The sequence below is a fragment of the Hesperophylax consimilis genome, chromosome 26 (genome assembly GCF_061612785.1).
Source record: "Hesperophylax consimilis isolate HC1 chromosome 26, BYU_Hcon_1.0, whole genome shotgun sequence".
Taxonomy (NCBI): domain Eukaryota; kingdom Metazoa; phylum Arthropoda; class Insecta; order Trichoptera; family Limnephilidae; genus Hesperophylax; species Hesperophylax consimilis.
In genome coordinates, this window is record NC_142861.1 from 7,731,623 (window position 1) to 7,754,170 (window position 22,548).

Here is a 22,548-nt window from a genome sequence, read left to right on the forward strand (position 1 = left end):
ATACAATGTTTTAAAGTACTATTGAAGTTCTTTTTGTGAAATATTGCATGCAGCGCTTTGCATATATGAATATGTACTTGATTAGTAGCAGTTCTTCAAACTCTCGCAACGTCTCTGTGAGGCGTGAATTGTTTTTACAGTGTTGGTACATACAATACAGTGTTTTAAAGTACTATTGAAGTTCTTTTTGAGAAATATTGCATGCAGCGCTTTGCATATATGTATACTTGATTAGTAGCAGTTCTTCAAACTCTTGCAATGTCTCTATGAGGCGTGAATTGTTTTTACAATGTAGGTACATACGATACAATGTTTGAACATGATGAAGCACTATAAGTCAGTTTCCTTGTTTAATATATTATCATTCGTGGGAGAAGTACTTTCGCACTAGTTCGTCTCTCACTCTGCGGGCTGCAACAACCCTGCTGACATCTTCAGGCTGGTGCAGCAGCTCAACCTCTCTTAACTCTACATTATCATTATAATAGTCTGTTAATCTGAAAATAGAGAACAATTTATTAATATTTTGTACTGTTGCCTTACTTTTTTAAATGCATATAGTTCAACAAGGAAACTGACTTATAGTGCTTCATCATGTTGTATAGTATAGCACAAGTAATAATTATTTGACCAGCAGCATCGGGCTCATAATGGAGAACTCTGTCTTTCCTGAGGCAACGGAATATAGCCTTCCATGCCCCAAATAGGCGTTCTATGGAACATCTCGCCTCACAGTGCGCCTTTGTGTATCTGTATTGGGCACTCCCCTCGACTGCATTCAATATTGGTGTCATCAGATAAGGCTCGAGTGTATATCCAGAATCGCCTGATTGAAACAAAACACCCATTATAATAGGTACATATAACTACTAAGTTATGATTTTTTTGCCTTTTTTTAAAATGAGTTGTTGAAATACATACCTAGCAAGAAATATGTCCCAATTCTCTGATTGTATAGTCTGTTCATTTCAGTTTTGACTAAACTATTATTCCAAATGAATTGGTCATGGACAGTACCCGGGAAGCGTGTGTTGATGCTCAATATTTTCAACGTAGCATCGCAGACCTGTTTATCAAACATAAAAAACCTTCAATAAAATTTGAAAACAACAATCCGGCTGTTTTATTTCTGAAAAAATATTTACCACTTGAACATTCAGCGAATAAAATCCTTTGTGGTTTTTGTACTGCTCCTCGTGTCTGGAAGGGGTGACGATGGCGATGTGGGTGCAATCGATGCATCCCAGAACATGTGGAAAGTTTAATTTTTCCCTAAAACTACTCTCTACTTGCTTGCGGGCTTCATTTGTAGCCGGAAAATGTATCCATCTTCTGTACAGATGTTCTAAAACTGCTTTCATAAACAGTTTTATGCACTTGCTAACGGTAGTTTGCCCTATCGCCAAGAAGTGATCTTGGCCTACTCCACGTTGGTAGCTCCCTGTAGCAAAGAAGCTGATGGGTGCGAGTATCTGTCAACATCATAAATAATACAACTAATTAACAAACTTCACTTTTGATCATTTTAATCACTTTATTGTGAAAAATTATCATCAGCAATCGAAACAAATTTATTTATTTCACGTGGTCGTTCCAGTGGTGGATAGATTTATATTGTGTTATTGTTTTACTAAGATATCAATAATGTTTAATACTCTCACTTTAATGTATACTGGAAGTCCTAATGTATTTTTTGACACTAGAAAAGGAGTTAATTCATCAATGAGATCTCTAGCCATAATGCGAGATATTCGAAACAATTGTCTGAATTCCGTCTCTGCAAGTTCGAACGGATTCAATTGATCGCGTAAACGACGCCTTTCAATCCTACGATCTTCCCTAACCTGCCTCCTTTCATTGAACCAGAAATTTTGCATAATGAACGACATTATTAAAAAATATATGTATATCGACAGCCAACCAAAGTTTTAACTGACACTCAAGACCCCACGTTATATTCGGCGGGCTTTTAGCAACCGTCGGTCGGAAGTTATCCTATCGATACATTCTCATGCTCGCAATTTTAACGATACCGTCGCTACTTTGACCATAGACAAGGAATTTTAACAATCGTCGGTTGTTATATTTTGATCGTGCTAGCATATGTCGTTAAGTGCTCATTGATGACGTATTTTAACGATATCGTATCGCTATAGGGCTATATCGACTTCTCATGCTAAGGCCCCTGGAGATAACAATCATTTGGTCAACCAAGATTATCTCAAGATTACAGAAAGAACACAAACAGAGTGTATCTTAGTATATGCAAGGAGAAAGATTACTAAAATTGAATATTGCTTATTTATTAAGAATAAAACCAGTTAAAAACGGGATCGCAGGCCCTTGACAATTAGATTTATATGTTTACTAATACATTTTTAATAAAATACGAACGTATTATCACGATGTCCGAACAATTTTACATAATAATTAACATATTTTCACACGTTTTGATAAATTACGAATGACCCGATTCCTCCTGACAAGCATCTCAAGCTCCATGCTCGCAGTAAGCTTGGCGCCGTACCTCGTGACCTTGACCGTAGTCGTCGTCATCATTTCTCATGTAAGGAGTTATTGTAAAATTCGAATGGTGTTATTGATTAAAATAAATAAAAAATACCTTAATCAAACTGTCATGTCCTTAATACTTCACACAGATTATGCATGAACCATATATCATTTTGCAATGTACAGTATATTTGTACATGTAAACATCTCTTCCATCCGCAATCAATGCTTATAGTGGAAGAGTATTGTATAGTTTTAAGATATAAAATAACATACTAAAAAACTTCATTTGTGGGTACGGAAAAGTTTGTAAGAAAATAAAAATATATATAATATTCATAACAGAGGGAGAAGCTCTTGGATGTGTCTAGCAGGGATACTTACCGAATTAATGTATAGACCGTTATATAGCTCTTCAAGGGTTTTTCCTTTGGCGCCGACAGACGTCATGGCCAGCAGAACATTTGTCGATAACGAGGAGATGACGATGCTTTTGCCATCCTTTCCTTTGTCTTCGTATACCGCCTGCAATATAAAATAATCAATAATTTCTATACTTGCATCAATACCTATACTTTTCGACTCTTTGATATTTTAGAATTTGATAGATATATTAATTCCTTTTATTTTACATATCCGGTGTGCATGCAATCAGGTAAGCCCAAACTATTTGAATCGCTAGTTCTTGGCCAAATATACCCTCATGTGGTAAGTATTATAGATTTTTTTTAAATTACTATTTTTATTTGTTGAGAAATTTTGAAAAAAAACGTCACCGAAGACGAAAAAATTCGGTTTACATTTTTTACTCGAAATAATTATTGTCAGGAGTCAATTTTTAAAGTAAATCAAGTACTTCTCTTAACACCCTGTATATAGATTTAACCAGGGCGTTTGATAGAATATCACTTAAATTACTTCGCAAATTCAAGACCTAATAGTCACGAAATTTATGAAAAAAACGCGAAACTTCGGCTGCGGTTGATTCGTTCCTTTCCCATAGTGCGCGGCTCGGCTCGCGAACATTTTATCGTGTTTATGCGAAGCATTAGGGATAAAGGGAAAATTGATAAATTGCTTTGCTAACTATCAGTCGAGTGAAAGAAAACTAATTTTAAAAACGAAAACGACCAAATCTATAGAATTCTACGCCTCTAGCGGCATACCGCAAGGTAGCCATTTAGGTCCTTTACTCTTTATACTTTTTAATTAACGACTAACATCCTGCTACAAGAATGTTCAATTTATACACTTTACTGTTGACATAAAAAAATACAAAAAGCTTACCAGTTTGAATGATTGCTAAGAGCTTCAATCAATTTCAATGAAATCATTGATGAAGAATGTAGTAAAACGATAACGTCGCAACAGGGAATCGAACTCAGGATCTCCGTCTTACTGTGACAACGTCTTTAGCCACTCGACTATTAGAACCTAATTATGTTACGTCATATTTGTCGATTTCATATTGCAAATTCAGAATTTACAATTTTTGCAAATACTTTACTATATTTTTTAATTATCACAAAGTTCTAATGAATTGGTTTGCAACCTAGATAGGGTCTCGGATAAATATATACGATTTTTATGTATCTGGTAAACGTTTTGACTTTTTTTAATTTTTCTATGCTATTATCCAGTTGAACTATATTTAAGCAGGTAAGTTTTTAGATTCTCACGGCCAAAAGCATTTTTGTTGTTTGTTTTTGGGGTGCACACATCTTCGGATCTACCGGATCTGCCCTGATGATGGACACTGCAACGCTGTCCGAAACGTCGGCTAAAGAAGGAGTTAGCGCAACACGGCATAACACCCCAAAAACAAACAAAAAAAAATATATATTTAAGCAGTTTGTCAACCAGATGTACATTTTGAATTACCATATTAATATGTACGCATAATATTATTATTACAAATTTTATATAAATACATTATATAAATAAAAATGGGTAATCACTTTTTTCAAATTTGCAAATAAATTTAATTATAAACTAAAAGAAATTATTTACAACTGTTTTTATTTATGAAGTACTTTATATTTGTTATTGATTGAAAATACGTATATATTCTGACAAATACAATATAGAGGGACACTGTATGAGTCATTGTTAAACATTCAATTCTTCCTTGTTTTTTCTAAGCACTCTGCTACAGCAACAAAGACTGATTGTATTTCTTTGCAGTATTGGTTGCAGATTATTTTCATCATAAATTTGAGGTCATCCGCAAATATAAGACACTTTCTATATTTTTCAAATGACTGCATTAGTTTTTTTCTAACATCAACCTTACACAAGAGGCCCTGGGGAAAATATTTTCCCTCAGGCCGGTCATCTGGACCTGTGCAGCACGCCCAGCTTCTGATATGCTATATTGACTTTAGCTTCGGTAGAGCCCCATGCCTGAGCTGGTCACTTAGAGTTACCCTGATTTCGATGTCGTCTATAAGTATGAGGAACAACAGAGGCCCATGGCTGGACTCCTTACGTAATTTCTGTTACGTGCCTACTTTGATAATAAGAGGGAGAGGTCGCTATACAGTTTTGAATCGTGTAGTTAGGTGTTTTGATCTAAGTTTTTGAGATGATTGGCGTCTGTCTTTTTAGTTTTATCGATTGTTTCAACTTACATCGTAGTATCTCCTGACACTTTAGAAAGTTTTGTTAAATATAACAATATAATGCAACAACTAGCGCAACCGCGATTTAAATCACCTACATGCCAATTTAACGTTTTTTTGTAAAAGTGCGTAAGTGGGAACTCATCGATGATACCGTGTAAACTGCAGTGCACGGGCTTTGTTTGGCGATGTTTTGGGGAAGAATGTTAACAATTAAGTTCAGTATGAAATTTTGATACTCAAACAACATAAAAATAATCGTTAATTTAGTAAGACTAAATAAAAAAAATGCACTAACAAGCGAGGATGGACGTTCAGCCCAAGGAAAAAATAGCTGTATTTAAGTTTGAATGAGGATTTTGATACAACATTTTATTAAATGGACTCAAATAACCGATTTTAGTTAATTTAAAACATATTAGTACTATTAAAAAAGCAATTCTGTAAATCTTTTAAAAGTAAAGCCATTTTTGTGAAATATCATCTCAAGGGCCTTAAAAAGCTTGTATTTTTGATTCCTCGTTCATTAAATAGGTAACTCGCAGATGTCATTCTAGAAAGGTTCACTGTTAACAAACCTGAGATATTTTAGAGTTGGCATACTACCAGAATCGTTCCCCACTAACAGATATTTCATAGATCGTGTTTCAAAATAGTTATTTCAGTCTTATCACTACGAGGTGTCTCGTCTCAATATGAAATTACCTGACAGAAATCCTTGGTGAAGTGGTTGATGCTTTTGATCAGTTGATTTTCATTTTCTAAAGGGTTTCCACTCGCAATGTTTACGAAAAATGCAAAGAAGAGTACTGGAATAAAAACAAACATATTACTTACAATCAACCATATCTAGTATATTATCTTTTTTGTTTTTGGGGTGTTATGCCGTGTTGCGCTAACTCCTTCTTTAACCAACGTTTTGGACAACGTTACGGCATCCATCAGCTCCAGCTGCCAGCTCCACTACTCCTCTTACAGACAAATTTAAAATGGTTTTCTGCCTTTACCTTTGGTGTAGCCGTTCATTACCGGGCATCAAGAACTATTGAGCTTAGCTCCGTCGTCTCTATTAATTTTAATGGGATTTTTGTGAATTTCAATTGCTTCCGTAATAAGGCAAGCTCTGTGAGTTTTGGATTGAAATCGGCCATTACTTTGAATTTGTTCCTGAAGTCTTGGGAAGATTTTAACTCACCGCCATTTCAAGGATTAACTACTCGCACGAGAGAACTGTGGGGCCTTAGTAATTAATTCACGGCGCTATGACACATTACAATATTCCGTTTAGGTACAAGAATAATTGCTCTACATTAAAACGTATAGAAACCGTTGAATTTTAACCCAATAAATACGAAAACAACTGGCCTAATCAGTCAGTTCTCCGACGACTTTAGTGAAATTGTGTTTCATTGCAAATCTTTCCCCAAGGTACCCCGATAGGAAACCGGAATTTTACAGTCAATGTCACTGGCGTATGTGTCCAGTAGATTTATGGTCCTTCGAGCCGGATTTCCTTCAGAAATCAGGAAACATGATACCGTCACTGCACTCCTGGAAAGGAGCCAAAGCATCTGCTTCTATGAGAGGATAAATCCCGCCACCCGAAGTGAGCGGCAACTCATGCTCTACTTGGAAAGCAGTTAGAGCACTACAGGAGGAGAATTGGCGCTTACAACGCCAATTAGAAGAGAAAGTCAACAGGAACTATTAATGTTCAATGTTCCTGAAAGCTCGGGCAATTCTTAAACTGCAACAATGAGTGAAGATCTGAATAATGTCAAGAATATTATTAACAATGTTGATAATGTAGATACCTCGCTAATCAAAGTGTATCGATTGGGTAAAAAGGACACTAATAAAACAAGCCCCATCAAGGTCGAACTGTCCGATAAATATTAAGCCAGAACTGTTCTACAGAAAAAACGAATACCGTATGGAAATGTAATTATCAAGACCAAGAACGACTTAACAATGCTTCAACGGCAAGAAGTACAAAACTTGTGGAAGGAGCTAGAGGATCGAAAAAGCAAGGGAGAAAATAATTTAACTATTAAATATATCAACAATAGACCGAAAATTATAACCAATATACCAAAAAACTTATAACCGCGCCACGTTACATCTTCTACCAGAACGTCAGGGGACTTCGGTCTAAACTCAGTGACTTTAGAACTAATGCACCCACCATCACACAGGACATCATCATACTCTCTGAGACCTGGCTGGAACCATCGATATACTCAGCGGAGCTCGGTATACCTAACCACAGTATCTACCGAGTTGACCGAAATCGGAATACCAGCTCCAAATCAAGAGGAGGAGGCGTCCCGATAGCAGTAAATAAAAAAATTTCATCTAAATTATTAAAAAACAAAAACAATGATGTTGAGCAAATTTTTGTAATGTTAAACGATAAATCCAAAAAAACTATCATCGGATGTGTATATATTCCACCAAATTCTAATATAATAATGTATAAAAATCACTGTGAAGATGTCGAGCTACTCAAATCTAACCACCCTAATTACAATATTATAATTTGCGGTGATTATAACCTACCTAATTGTAAACTTAATGATTTGGATTACTTACCATTAACGGCGTGCGAGAGAGAAATCTTAGATATGTCGAACTATTTAGGTCTATTTCAATGTAACAATGTCCAGAATTGCAGTAATTGGATACTAGATTTAATTTTTTCTACTGATTTATTTATTTATTATTTTATTTATTTATTATTTTATTTACGCCCTAATGGGCTTTTACATGAAAATATACATTTACATTGATTACAATAATTGAACATAAGAAGATAAATGGAGTTAATTGTAAGAAAGCAACACATATAATAAAATTTTGTGCAAATTAGCAAAACACTAATAAGATGGATTCAATATAAAATATACCCAAGCATGAAATAGTAAGTAAAAGAAAGTTCAACATAAAAAGTAAGTAAGTGGGTGTGTTTAAACCCAGTATTAATTGTGAGTTTAACAAATCGATAGACCAATATAAATTAGAGTGTAACTTACTCGTGAGGTAAAGAACATTATAACAGAGATTTAAAAAAAAAAAAAAATAACAAAATAAGAGTTGCACCTGTAAAAAGCAAAAACTAATAGAATTTAGCAATATCGACATGAATAAGAAATAATAAGATCTGAGATGGAACATAGTGTTATGTATAAAAAGTAGTTAGTAGGTATATGCATACAATTATAAGTGTATAGTAGAGCAAATAAAAAACAAACAAATATGGATATAATTTACTTGAAAGGTTTCGAATGGGAGAAGATGTAATAAAATTATTAAAGCTATAAAAGTTAATTATTAGCCGATAGAATCGAAATAAGTTGCCTTTTAAAGCTCACAAAATTGTCAAAACCAAACATATCTATAAGTTCACAGTATTTATTCGCAAGGTTGTGAATTCTAGGAATTGGTGAAAAAATAGAATAATTAGTGTTGAGGTTCTTGTTAAATTTAAAAGTATCTTTACTGCGAGTTTGCCTAGCAGGAACATTAATGCAAATAAGTTCCAACAGATTAGGGCTGTCAATTAAAGATTTAATAATTTTGAATAAAAATAGCAAATCAATTAACAAATCAAATGAGGATATAAAAGTCTATGAGTCAGCAGAATCCTTTGACCCAATTGATAATCACCACCCTCCACTTACAATACTAGTACCTAATACAATAGAGTGTGACCCCCTAATTAAAAATTGTAGTCGTCATTTCATTAAGGTTAATTACCAGGACATTAATCATGCACTTAACAAAGTAAATTGGTCTGTTCTCAAGGAAGGTGATCTCAACTATAGCGTATAACTATTTTACTCTCAACTGAATAGTATCATTTCCGACACAATTCTTCTAATTCATCATAAAGTACGAAAGTATCCGATATGGTTCAGCAAAGAATTAATTCAGTTATTGTTATTAAAAAAGAAACACATAAAAAATATAAAGAACACAGAACAATTCCCAACTATATGGCATTCAACAATATTAGAAGAGATTGCAAAAAAATGTCAAAAAGATGTTATAAAAATTACATTAATTCGGTTGAGAACACGATACTTCATGATGTAAAATACTTTTGGAAATAAACAAAATCAATGAAAAACAATGATACTGGTATTTCTAGTAATATACGTTACCGACAAAACAGCTCCAGTAAAATTTATGAAATTGTTAACATGTTTGCTGATTACTTTAAGGACGTGTATGAACCTGATATTCCAGATGACTTAATTCCTTACTTCAATTCGGATATAAATTTACACTTATCGCAAATACACATTGATATTGAAGACATTATAGTCTGTATTAAATCACTTGAACCCAAAACAAGCTCGGGACCTGATAAGATTCCTCCCATCTCACTTACGAATTGTGTCCAAAGTTTATCTGTTCCGCTTAATATACTGTTTAACAAGTCACTCTCCACAGGACACTTTCCACAAATATGGAAACTTAGCTGCCTAACTCCTGTATTTAAAAGTGGTGATAAATCCTTTGTTGAAAATTATCGGCCTATCTGTATTCAATCGTCTATACCTAAACTTTTCGAGAAATTGATTCTTAAGAAAATCAGCTTCTTTGTAAACTTTTGTATCGCAACTTGTCAACACGGCTTTATCTCAGGAAGATCAACTTTGACTAACCTAAAATTATATGAAAAATTCATTTCAAATGCACTTGCCAACAAACAACAAGTTGATTCTATATATACCGACTTTAGTAAGGCATTTGATAAGGTCTGATAAAATCCTCATTAATAAACTTTTGAAACTCGGCATTAACGGAAACCTTTTATCTTGGTTTAAGAGTTACTTACTTAGGCGTCAGTTAACTGTCTGTATTATTGATCACTTATCCTACATGTTCGAAGCTACCAGTGGCGTACCCCAGGGTTCGCATCTTGGTCCTTTACTTTTTAATTTATTCATTAACGACGTAACAAACATATTCACCCGTGTTCTCATTCTAATGTTCGCTGATGATATGAAGATATATAGAATTTTTGACAATATCGAGGACTGTCTAACACTACAATCTAATATTAATAGCTTTTACGATTGGTGTCTTAAAAAAAAATTAACTCTTAATGTAAAAAAATGTCAACTTATGAGAACTAATATAACTATAACTTTACCGCCGCCCTGGGAACCATTTATTGGATGACCAACACCTCTGCCACAGGTCACCCCAAGTGGTTCGCTACGTTTGGTGACTTAGCAGGGGTGCCCGGGTTCATGGGTTAAGGTTTGCCCAAGTCTTGGTGACGGGTGCGTCGGCCCACCTTCTGCGTGGCGGGCCGGTTGGGAGATGCTGGTTGAGGGAGACCCTTTACAACCGGTTACCGCTGTCCGGGCCGCTCGATAGTACCCTGTACCCGACCCTCAGGCTCACGACTAAGGGTGGGCTGCCCCATCAGCGAGTGAAAAAACCCTGCCACTGCTGTTGTGCCGGTTCGTGACCGGAGGGGACCCAGCAGCAGCGTTTGGGGCGCATTGGATGCCCTCTCCAGCCGGACTCTCCAAGCCTATCGCCTAGCACCGCAGTGAGTGGGCTAGAACCAAACGCTCATCACTCCTGGACAGCCTGAACCCCAGATTCCTACCCATCCCTCATACCTTTCCATTCCAGACCTTCCTTTCCCCTCATACCCTTAAAAAAAAATTATTAAAATCATGAATATACAAAAAAACAAACTTAACATCATTACAGCGGCGAGTAGCAGGCGTCCCCGGTGCGGGCCAAAACTGTTGGTAAATTTTGCCAACATTCGCGGTCTGCACACTAATTTAAATTCTGTTCATCACCATCTTTTGTCCCAACGTCCCAACCTTCTTTTCCTATCCGAAACTCAGATAGCCGAGCCGCTAGACTCCTCCTATCTGGACTGCCCGGGCTTTACCCTCGCAAGCAAGTTCCGTCTCAAAGGAGGAGTCTGCCTCTACAGTCGAGCTGACGTCAACTGTGTACGACTATTGAGTCTGGAAAACTCCAGATTCGACGTAATGTGGGTGCGCGTCAATCTTGCCAGTACGGCAAGATTCTACGCATGTCTTTACCGCTCACCGAACCATAGCGAATCAGACACTTCCGAGCTCTTCAAACATTTGAGAGATACTATTGATGATCTCTTGCCCCGCTACCCTTCGGCCGAGTTTATTGTTCTGGGGGACTTCAATGTTCATAACGAACCATGGTTGAAGTTCTCAGGCCCAACGGACTGGGCTGGCCGACAGGCGGAATCCTTTGCCATTTGCTACGGATTAGAGCAACTGGTTCAGGAGCCTACAAGGGTTCCTGATGTCCAGACTCACCGTTCCAATCTGTTAGACCTATTCTTAACTACTGTGCCACACGGTTATAAGATTGACGTCACAGCGCCTCTGGGATCATCTGACCACTGCCTAGTGATGACATCAATCCCCGTTAGCCTCAGACCAACCAATGAGAGGCTGAGGAGACAAGTGTGGCACTATAGGTCAGCAGATTGGTTCGGTATGCGGGCCCATTTCAACGCTCTTCCGTGGTCAGCTGTTTGTTTTCGGACTTCGGACCCTTCAAGATGTGCCCAGGAGATTGGTGAAGTCATCAAATCGGCGATGGATGGCTTCATACAATCGACTACTAAAGAAACTGGTGTGGGCTCAAAGCCGTGGTTCAGTCGACAATGCTCCGAAGCAGTTCGACGAAAAAACGCGGCTTACCGAGCCTACAACACATCTCGAACGCCCGAAAGCAGATCAGCATACAACAAATCGGCAAAGGAATGCAAGAGAATCATTAATAGGTCAAAATTCGAACACGACCTGCAGATCAGCAAAAAGCTGGCTGCCTGCCCGCATGGCAGCAGAGCATTCTGGTCCCTTGCGGGCTCAATAGGTCGGAATTTTTGCAAACCCAGTTTGCCACCTCTTACCAGACCTGACGGCTCACTAGCAAACACCGCCACCGAAAAGGCTAACTTATTAGGGAAAATGTTTGCGGAAAACTCGACCCTCGATGACGGAGGTGCTGTTCCGCCGTCGGTTCCTCACTGCGGCTTCTACATGAAAAAGCTGAGGATCCGGCATCGGGATGTACTCCACGTTATACAGGGGCTCGATGTTAACAAAGCTAGTGGACCTGATGGAATACCTGCCCTGGTATTGCAGAGGTGCGCTGCGGAAATAGTTCCAGTTTTGACAAAGCTCTTCAAAATGTCCCTGAAGTGTGGCACTTTGCCCTCTGGTTGGAAAAAAGCGGTCATTCACCCTATTCCCAAGAAAGGTGACCGCTCCAACCCGGCCAACTACCGCCCTATAGCGATCACATCAGTTCTGTCCAAAGTGATGGAACGTGTGATCAACGACAAACTGCTCACATACCTCGAGAAGAACAAAATTATCAACGACCGTCAATACGGATTCCGGCAGAACCGCTCGTGCGGTGATCTTCTCGCGTATGTGTCGCATGTTTGGGGGCGGGGCCTGGAACGTCACGGTGAGACCCAAACGGTCGCACTAGACATATCCAAGGCCTTTGACCGGGTCTGGCACCGAGGACTTGTCAACAAATTGCCTTCTTACGGACTTCCCGCATCCCTATGTACGTGGATTGCTGACTTTTTAAGGGATAGGTCGATTCAGGCAGTTGCTGACGGTTTCACCTCATCCTCACACTCTATAAATGCTGGCGTCCCACAGGGATCGATTCTGTCTCCGACTTTGTTTTTGTTGCACATCAATGACCTTTTGACATGTGCACCGATTAATTGCTACGCGGATGACAGTACAGTTCATGATAGCTTTTTGTTTGACAAGCCCCCAAAGGGCACACAAACTCCAACGGCTCGGAGGGCTTTGAAGCAGAGAATGGACGGTTATCTCGAGAGTATTTCCTCTGAGGAACTAGCGTCATTGATCCCTTCCGCACCGGTGCGTAGTCGGGATACACGCCAAACGCGCGCCCAACATTTGTACACGGTTGACACTTGTCACATGAGAACGGGTCGCTTCTACGAATCGTTCTTGAGTTCAACAGCTCGGCTGTGGAACGAACTGCCGGCCTCTGTGTTTCCTCCCTCCTACAACATGGGACTCTTCAAGACCCATGTTCACTCCTTCCTCTCCACAAAAAGACCCTCTACACAGCATCCCCAAAGATGACATAGGCCCTGAGGGAAATTATTTTCTTCAGGGCCTCCTGTGTGGAGTTAATATAAAAAAAAAATAAAAAAAATTCCACAAAAAAAAAAACCCATTGTTGTTCACCTACTTTCTCAATAATCACCCCTTAGTATCTGTAGATGAAATAAAATACCTTGGTATAACCTTTGACACTAAATTAACATTCATTAAACATATTAATAATATAACCAGTAAAGCAATGCAAATGTTAGGATTTGTCTTACGGATTTCAAAGGATTTTAAAAATTTAAAAACTGTCAAATTACTTTATACTTAACTTGTTAGAAGCCAACTAAAATTTAGCACCACCATTTGGAGTCCTTACTACAGTGTACATGAGAATTCCCTTGAGCGAGTCCAACATAAATTTTTATATATTTATATAATTACAGAGAATACATCGTTATCTCAGACTGAATCAATAAATAGCGACATAGTGTCAGTGAAAAAAATAATTTCAGATTTAGATATGTCAACATTAAATCTTGACTTGAAAATCTACAGATTGGGTCAAAGGCGTGCCGATAAACCAAGAGGAATTAAAATCGAGTTTCCGGAAGCTAAATGGCCGAAAGTACTATTAAGCAAGAAACACGCATTAAAAAATAATATACGTATTTACCAAGATCAGTCATTTATGCAGCGGAAACAATTGAGTGACCTAAGAAAAGAATTGGAAAATAGAAAATCTTCTGGTGAAACGGATATCACGATAAAATACATAAATAATAATCCGTCGATAGTCAAATCGAACCCAAAAAACTAAATTCTAAAATAAAAATATTTTATCAAAACGTACGTGGACTAAGAACAAAATTACAGGACCTGAAATCAACCTTACCTACTCTGGATTACGATTCTTACGCTTTCACTGAGACATGGCTGAACAAAAACATTGATACTACGGAATTGGGTTTCTTTGAACACACAGTGTACAGACAAGATAGAAGCAATAGCAATAAAACTAGAGGAGGTGGTGTGTTAATATCCGTAAATAAGAAATTCAACTCAAGAAAACTCAAATGCATCTACACTCATCTGGAACAACTATTCATCATGGTGTCTACCAATAAGGAAAAAATTATTGTTGGCTGCTTATATATACCCCCTTCTTCTGATGCTCAATTATACAAAGACCACTACCTCGAAGCTGAAACAATACGAAGAAAATTTCCAGATGCCACTTTGATATTAACAGGAGACTACAATCTACCTAATGTAACGTGGGACACAGAAAACAATAAAACTTCATGCACGGACAACATCAATCATGGTTCCCATGATATAATCGAGATGTCAAATTTTTTAAGTCTCCGGCAGTTAAACTACGTCTACAATGTTAACGCTCGTCTTCTCGATCTAGTGTTTTCCAATTCTTCTTCTGTAAAAGTATCCGCATCTGCTGAAGATATTCTCCCAATCGACAAGTATCACCCTCCTTTAACGATCGAATGCTACAGTTCAAAAATAGAAAAAAATCCATCTCCATCAACAAAATTAAACTTTTTCAAAGCTGATTTTAAGCAAATCACAAATCTTCTATTGTCTACTGACTGGAACTTTCTTGACTTTGAAGAAAACCTAAATGTAATGGTAGACAAATTTTACTTAATTTTAAATAATGCAATTGAATTGTTTGTACCCGTCACTAAAATCACTGTGCACAACTACCCAAAATGGTTTAGCAACGACCTTATTAAAATAATTAGAGACAAAAAAATTGCTCATAAAGTTTATAAATCGTCACGTGATCCTAAAGATTATGTAAAATTTTGTGAACTAAGAAAGACAACTAAAAATATGTCCAAGTTATGTTACAAAAGGTGTATCGAAAACTGCGAAGAGTTGGCAGCAGCTAATCCTCAGAACATTTATAAATTTGCGAACATGCTCAATAATAATGACTCTAGTATTCCGTCAAACATGTATTTAGATAATAAAATGGCCGATACCCCCCAAGAAGTCGTCAATCTGTTTGCTGAATTTTTCAGCAAAGTCTATGATACTGCAAACAACTCTCCATTATTCGATACAACTACAGCTAACAATGACAACAAGATCGATTTTAGCCAATGTATATTCAAAGAAAGCGATATTAGAACTAAATTAAAATCCCTTGATATTAATAAATCGGCTGGTCCCGATAACATTCCTCCAATTTTCTTATCAAAATGCTTATCAGTTTTAACATTACCTCTAACTAAACTTTTTAACTTGTCTCTAAAAATTGGTACCTTTCCACAAAAATGGAAAACCAGTTTTCTATTTCCAATCTTTAAGAAAGGAAATAGATCAGATATCTCTAACTATAGACCTATATGTATCCAATCGTCAATCCCTAAACTATTTGAATCTGCTCTGCTTTCTAAACTCTCGCCTGAGATTAACAAAGTTATTTCACATCGTCAACATGGTTTCATGGCAAAAAGATCTACTTTTACAAACTTGATGATCTATCAGGAATACCTATTTAATACAATGCAAAAGCGTCTTCAAACAGACGTAGTGTATACTGACTTTAGTAAGGCATTCGACAAAGTCTCACATAAAATTCTCATACATAAACTTAGTGCCCTTGGAATAACAGGGAATATTTTGAGATGGTTTGAGAGTTATCTGCATAAAAGAAAAATATGTGTTAAACTCAACTCACACTATTCACACCAGTTCGAAGTCTTTACCGGCGTCCCACAGGGGTCTCATTTAGGACCAGTACTATTTTTATTGTTTATCAATGATATAACTACGGTTTTTGATGGAGTCATGATTCTCTTATTTGCAGATGATCTCAAAATTTATAAAACCATTACAAATATTCATGACTGTTACGTACTACAATTTAATCTTGTGAGGCTACAAGAGTGGTGCACCCACAATGAACTATTTCTCAATATCGATAAATGTCAAACGATAACTTTTGCCCGAATCAAAAATCCCATTACGCATCAATATAGCATCAACAACATTTTCCTAAAAAGAGTTGAGAATATTAAGGATCTTGGTATTATTTTTGACAGGCAACTAACATTTGTTCCTCATATAAACGAAATAACCAACAATGCCATGAAATGTTTGGGTTTTATATTAAGGACAGCGAAAGATTTTAAATTAATAAATTCCTTCAAACTGCTATTCACTGGTTTAGTTAGAAGTAATCTAGAGTATAACTCAACAATCTGGTCTCCATTTTATAAGATTCACCAATTAAAAATTGAAAGAGTGCAACATAAATTTCTGCGATTTATTAATTATAAATTAGGAATTCCAAACGAATATCTTAATTACACTTTCCTCATGAACTTACTAAATTTAACCGATTTATCATTGAGACGCACAGTGTGCGACTTAGTATCTCTTTTCAAAATTTCGAATGGCAGACTGGACGCCATTGATTTGACGAGTCTTATATCGCTCCGTGTACCTACGCGCGACACTCGACAGACCGCTCTATATAATGTTCCCATATCTGCTAACAATTATTTTCAAAACTCACCTATTCAAAGACTTCACATACTCGGTAATAAGTATAGCTCAATTGATGTTTATCATCACCAATCAGTATACAAACTAAAATACAGTATACTAGAATGTTTGTAACAGATTCATAATTTTTTTTTTCAAACGCATATTTTATTGTTTCATTAACTAAGCTTTGTTTTGTAAAATTCCCAATCGGGCAAAATAAAGATTGATGATTACAAAGATGGTTTACAACAAACTGTAGTGTTTATCTTTATAATAATAATAACAAACTTACTTGTCTTGTGTGTATTACCTACTTACATTATTGTACTCTTGTAACTACACTATATTTATATAAACTTATCGAACTCATTGTCCAAATTCCAATAACTATATACTTGAATTGTATCTACTTAACTACCTACCTATATCTGTTATATTTTTCTCAAGTTTATGTATTAGTTTAACCTATGTTCTGTAAAATATTCAACCGACGTACTTTGTACAATAAACTTTGCTTGCTTATGTTTATAAAATAATAACACCATAACAATAACCCTACACATTGTTATGTAAGTTCATACTCAATTGATTATGCTATGTAATTAAAATATTTTATAATGCTACTGAACAACAAAACCCATAACATGTATATGTAAAAGCCTTCTAGGCGTTAATAAAATGAAATAAATAAATAATTATATTAAGTTGTATTAATTTTAAATTGGGAATACTCATCGAAAACATTAATTACCCCTCTCTGTTACAATTATTGAGACTCGATACATTAAAAGAAAGAAGAATTTGTTTTGACCTATTTTATTTATTTAAAATCGTTACCAACCTGTTGAACTCCCCTGAACTTCTTTCTTTAACATGTTTCCATGTACCTAGTCGATCAGTTCGTTTCAAATTACCCTATCATTGCAACAATACAGGATCTAACGCTGATTGAACTCAATTCCATAATGAATCGCCTACATGTACTTGGAAATAAATATGTTTCGGATGAACCTATAAACATTGCTAGTTTAACCTCCTACAACCAACTAACTAACTAACTAACCATCACGCCGTTTCCCCGCAGGGGTAGGCAGAGAGGACGGACCGCCAAACAACTCGGTCTTGGCACACACTCTTTGCCTCATTTACATTCATACATCGTCTCATACATACTCTTCTATTGTTCTGACTCTTGACATGACCTGACTCAAGTATCTGATTCACTTGATCGTGCCATGTCTTCCTCGGGCGTCCCCGACTTCTGCTACCATTCACATTTGCATCGTATATTCTCCTTACACTCCTTTCTTCGCTCATTCGCTCTACATGCCCAAACCATCTAAGCGTCCCTTTCTTGATCTTACTCATTACGCTTACATCAGCCTTGCACTCTTTGCGGATATCCACATTCCTCACACGATCATACATCCTACAAACACTACTTAATTAAAACTGTCTGTCGGCGCTTCTCAGATTGACTATAATCAAATACAGTTTTAAAGTATTAATTTCTTAACACTCATTGCATAATATCCGGGATTTATAATATTTTGTATTTTATTTATAATAACCTACTCATTGTCCTTTTTTTATGTTGATACTATTTCTAATGTTCTCTTTTATGTATTTTTTTTTATCTATGTATATTCTGTATTCATATGTAAAACAATTTGTTATTCTTTTGTAAAAGCCGCTATAATCGGCGTTAATAAATAAATTAATTAAATTAAATTATGGAAGAGACTCGGTATTTACAGAGTCGAACAAAAGAGTGTGTACTATCACTGCGCTCCCGGAAAGGCGCCAAAGCACCTAAATCTTGGGGAGGATTAGTGACGTCACATGAAGTCAGCGATAATTCACTATGTATAGTGTATTATATTTGTTACACAAGAAAATATTGAAGTAAATATTTATGTTAAGCCTATAACGGCGCCCGAAAATACAAAAGATGAAAATATAAACAATAATAATGAGATATTGCATGCGGCAGTTGTGCCTGCAATAAGTTTTTTCGAGGATGTAGAAGAATTCTTCCATTATATACAAGAGAGAGAGTTAACTTGGTTCCTAGAAACTCCCGTTTCTAAAGATATTTTCTTTCTAGAACGAAGACACCGTTGCAGCGAACATGAAAAAAAAATTTCTCCAGGTAGAAATGAAAACAGAAGACCAGAAAAAGTTATTTCTGTCGAGGGAGAATCACCTGGGAAAACCATGCACATACAATATGAGGAAATCAAAGTTTATTGGCGCACAATACGGAAGAAGTAAATATCCTGACGCCATTGCGGATACTGAGAGAATCATTTGTATTTTTATTTATTTAATTTTTAATTATATAAATTACAAACAATACAAAACAAAATGAACCTTTGTCTGTCCAACTGGGAAGGATTCCCGTTTCAGGACAGCCAAATTGTGTATTTAGCACATAATATTCTTACAATGGAATGACGATGCTGTCAAAACAAATTTTGAGAACATTGTTGATTGCATTTGAAGTGACAGGATAGTTTCATTTTCCTTGAAATAATCGCAAAAATGTAATTTATTACCAGGGTCAATTTGCATAACATTAGTAATTGCATTCAGAACATATGAATGGTTTCTTTCGGGACATCACAAGTCTGAGATTCTTTCCAGGGCATTTTGGAGAACATTTACTTGATTGTATAGTTAGAATTTCCACATTTATAAATCAATATAAGACATTTGAATCCTATAGTACTATATTTTTAGAATTTCTTAGGTGATAGAAATTACACATTACTAGACCAGAATATATGCCATATGACATATGAATTTCCAATTTTAAAAGTTCGAATCTTTATTTATTAAAGGCTAGTCATTATTATACAGTAATCGAAATAAAACCGCACCAAAGATTCGTAAATTTAAATTTAAATAATAACAACAATGATGATCAAGTATTAGGAACATAAATAACCCGTTGGCGTCATGTATCTTCTATCAGGAGATTTTTCAATGTTGATGAGTGTTTCAGGCTAATAATTATTGCTTATAAAATAATTGTTACCCTTTGTGCTATGCATAAAAAATCTTGTCATAAAACATTAGTTTACCAAAAAAATAGTAATTAATATTTGACAAGTTCTAGTATTTTCACCAAAAAATGTAGACAATTTGTCTCGACGCCATCTAGTGAGAGAGTTAGCACTTACAATGCCTTTCTCATAGAAAATAAATTTGGTTGTTTCAGGTGAAAAAATGTAACAAGCAGTAATTGTTGAATGAAACACTAGTATATATTGAATTATTTCGCGGATAAGAGATAAGCCGCCATAGCTCAGTGGTCAGAGCTGTCGACCGAAATCGAAAGGACACGGGTTCAAGTCCCGTTGGCGTCATGTATCAGGAGATTTTTCAATGTGGATGAGTATTTCAGGCTAATAATTATTGCTTATAAAATAATTTAAACACTTATTAGTTCATATTAGATATGTGAGTTTGTATTAGCATGAGTTCGCTCTCGACTCTACCCATGTCCAGAAGCCAATTTCTAACCAATTTTCGCAACGCGCTAGCACTTTTCAATTTTCATGCATCGGGAATGACGTTGAACACTTTAGGTTCTAAGTAGAAGTATTGTCTTTGTGCATGTGATGTGATTGTAGTGGGTGGAACTACTGGATGGAACTTGCATGACGGGTGTTGTGGTGATGATCAATGGATGAATAGTGGTGTCGATGTTTTTGTGTATGTAAAATAATTTTTCTTATATACAGTTGCCGCACATCAAGAACTCGTACCTCTTGAAATAATAGATCACTGGGATACCTAAATGGTTTCTTAAGAATGACCGTTAGAATTGATTTTTGTGCTTTTGCTAGAGGGTCAAGTAATGTTTTTTAACATCCCAAGGATATTCCAGCAATGAATTACACAAGGCATGGTACATTTGTTTAAGAGCTTTTACGCAAAGAATATTTCTAACAGACATGAATAGATGAGTTAGTTTTCTGATCTTTGTGGAAGTTTCGTCTATATGTTCGCCCCATCTCAGAGATTTGTCTATGATAACTCCTAGGTATTTGATGCTATCGACACATTCTACAATAGTATAATTACAAGTGGTTTGGTCGTTACAGTGGGGTATAAAGATGTTGTGTATTTCTTTTGGTTTTCCTGCTTGTGTTGCACTGAAACGGATGAATTTGGTTTAATGTAGGTTGAGAGTGAGGAGATTGTTGTCTAGCCATTGTTTGACCTTGTTTAAACCTACTTCTGCTTTACTGTGAACAACTTTCCAGCTTTTGCCTTCAAATAATAAAAATGTGTCGTAGGGAAAGTGATAATATGGTGGGCAAGGGAACTGTTACAAAGTTCATTTATATATTGAATAAAAGTGGTCCTAGTGTACTGTCTTGGTGTACACAGAATTTAATGTTAGCAGGGTCGCTTATATTTTCGTTGATAAGCACTCTTTGGCTCCTGTTTTCTAAATAGCTACACAACCATTTAAAGAGCTGACCTTCTATAGCAATACGCTGTAGTTTATTCAACAGAATTTTATGAGAAATAGTGTCGAATGCTTTTGGTAGATCTGTGGCGTCGAGAATAATCCATTGAATAATTAATAATAAACCGCTAGACCTACTTAGTACCTACTCCCGAATTATGTACCTGCAATTCAAATCGCATCGTCAACAAAGCAACCAACGTACTGCAAGTACCTACTTGTCTACCAGGTGACAATACGTCACGGGCCGTCTTACACAGTACGAGAACTCGCCAGAAGGAACGAGTCTGCCGCCTATGCATAATTGCCACGCTATCGAAGGTTCCTGAAACATACAGTCCGAGCGAGTGGTCTCGATTTAATTGCAATTTACTACCTACTGTCGCCATCGGCCGTGTAGTATAAATAAGCCCGACGCAGCGAGTCAGTCAGTCAGTCATCATTCCGCCGTCAGTCTACAAGGATCAACAAGTGTTAACCCGCGCTAATCTTACTAGCGCAAAGGACAATATTCCAGGCTTCGCCCGTACCATCATGGACTCCATCGGGACACCATCATAGCGCCTCGGCCACGTCCGTGGCCAGCGCTACTCGGATTACAAGCGCCCTGGTTCCAGTGTCTTTGACCAGCGCTTCTTCCACGCCATCATGACCATCACGAGGACATGCAGCATCCTCACTGGTCACACCGTTCCGGTTCAACCGCCTACAAGGTCTGCCGCACCTTCGGCCGTCTCGTCAGCACTGGAGTGCCTGAAGACCTACGTTCTTCGCCAGTGCCTGACCTTCATCAAGTCCCGGTCACCAGCGCCCGGCGTCGACTCACCGACCCGCGCTTGACCTGCCATCACAGCCAGCATCCGGTGTATTCTTCTGTCCAGCGTCAACTCTCGTTACGGCTACACTGACTCACCAATAAACACAGTGAACTTCACCACACGCCTTTCATTTTGTGCCTCATCACCAACTGATCCCCAAAGATCTAAGAAGAGGGCAATGCATTTTGTTCCTCTGTCGATATTATTAGCGATAATTTTAGTCAAGTTGGCAATGGCATTTTCACATTTTCAGTAACTAAACCTGGACGGAAACCGAATTGATTATTGGAAATGATGTTATTGTTTTCTAGATATAGTCTGAGTCGATTTATTTTTAAAATTCTCAGTAATTTTAGATACAGAGTTGATAAAAGAAAACGGTCGATAGTTGTTAATCTGTGATTTGTCCCCATTTTTATGCAGTAGAATTACAATAGATTGTTTTAAATGATTGGAAAATT

General features: G+C 36.7%; 1 protein-coding gene across 1 annotated transcript in view; it reads right to left on the bottom strand.

Moving 5' to 3' along the window:
* Window positions 1-2,176: 2,176 nt before the first annotated feature.
* The window catches only part of LOC149411040 (uncharacterized), a 41,457-nt gene continuing 21,085 nt past the window's right edge, over window positions 2,177-22,548 (bottom strand). The window contains exons 3-5 of the mRNA XM_089647625.1: window positions 5,838-5,941; window positions 2,896-3,036; window positions 2,177-2,185 (exon numbers count right to left, since the gene is read on the bottom strand). Coding sequence (XP_089503751.1) covers window positions 2,177-2,185; window positions 2,896-3,036; window positions 5,838-5,941 — 254 coding nt within the window. The remainder of the gene's footprint in view (window positions 2,186-2,895; window positions 3,037-5,837; window positions 5,942-22,548) is intronic.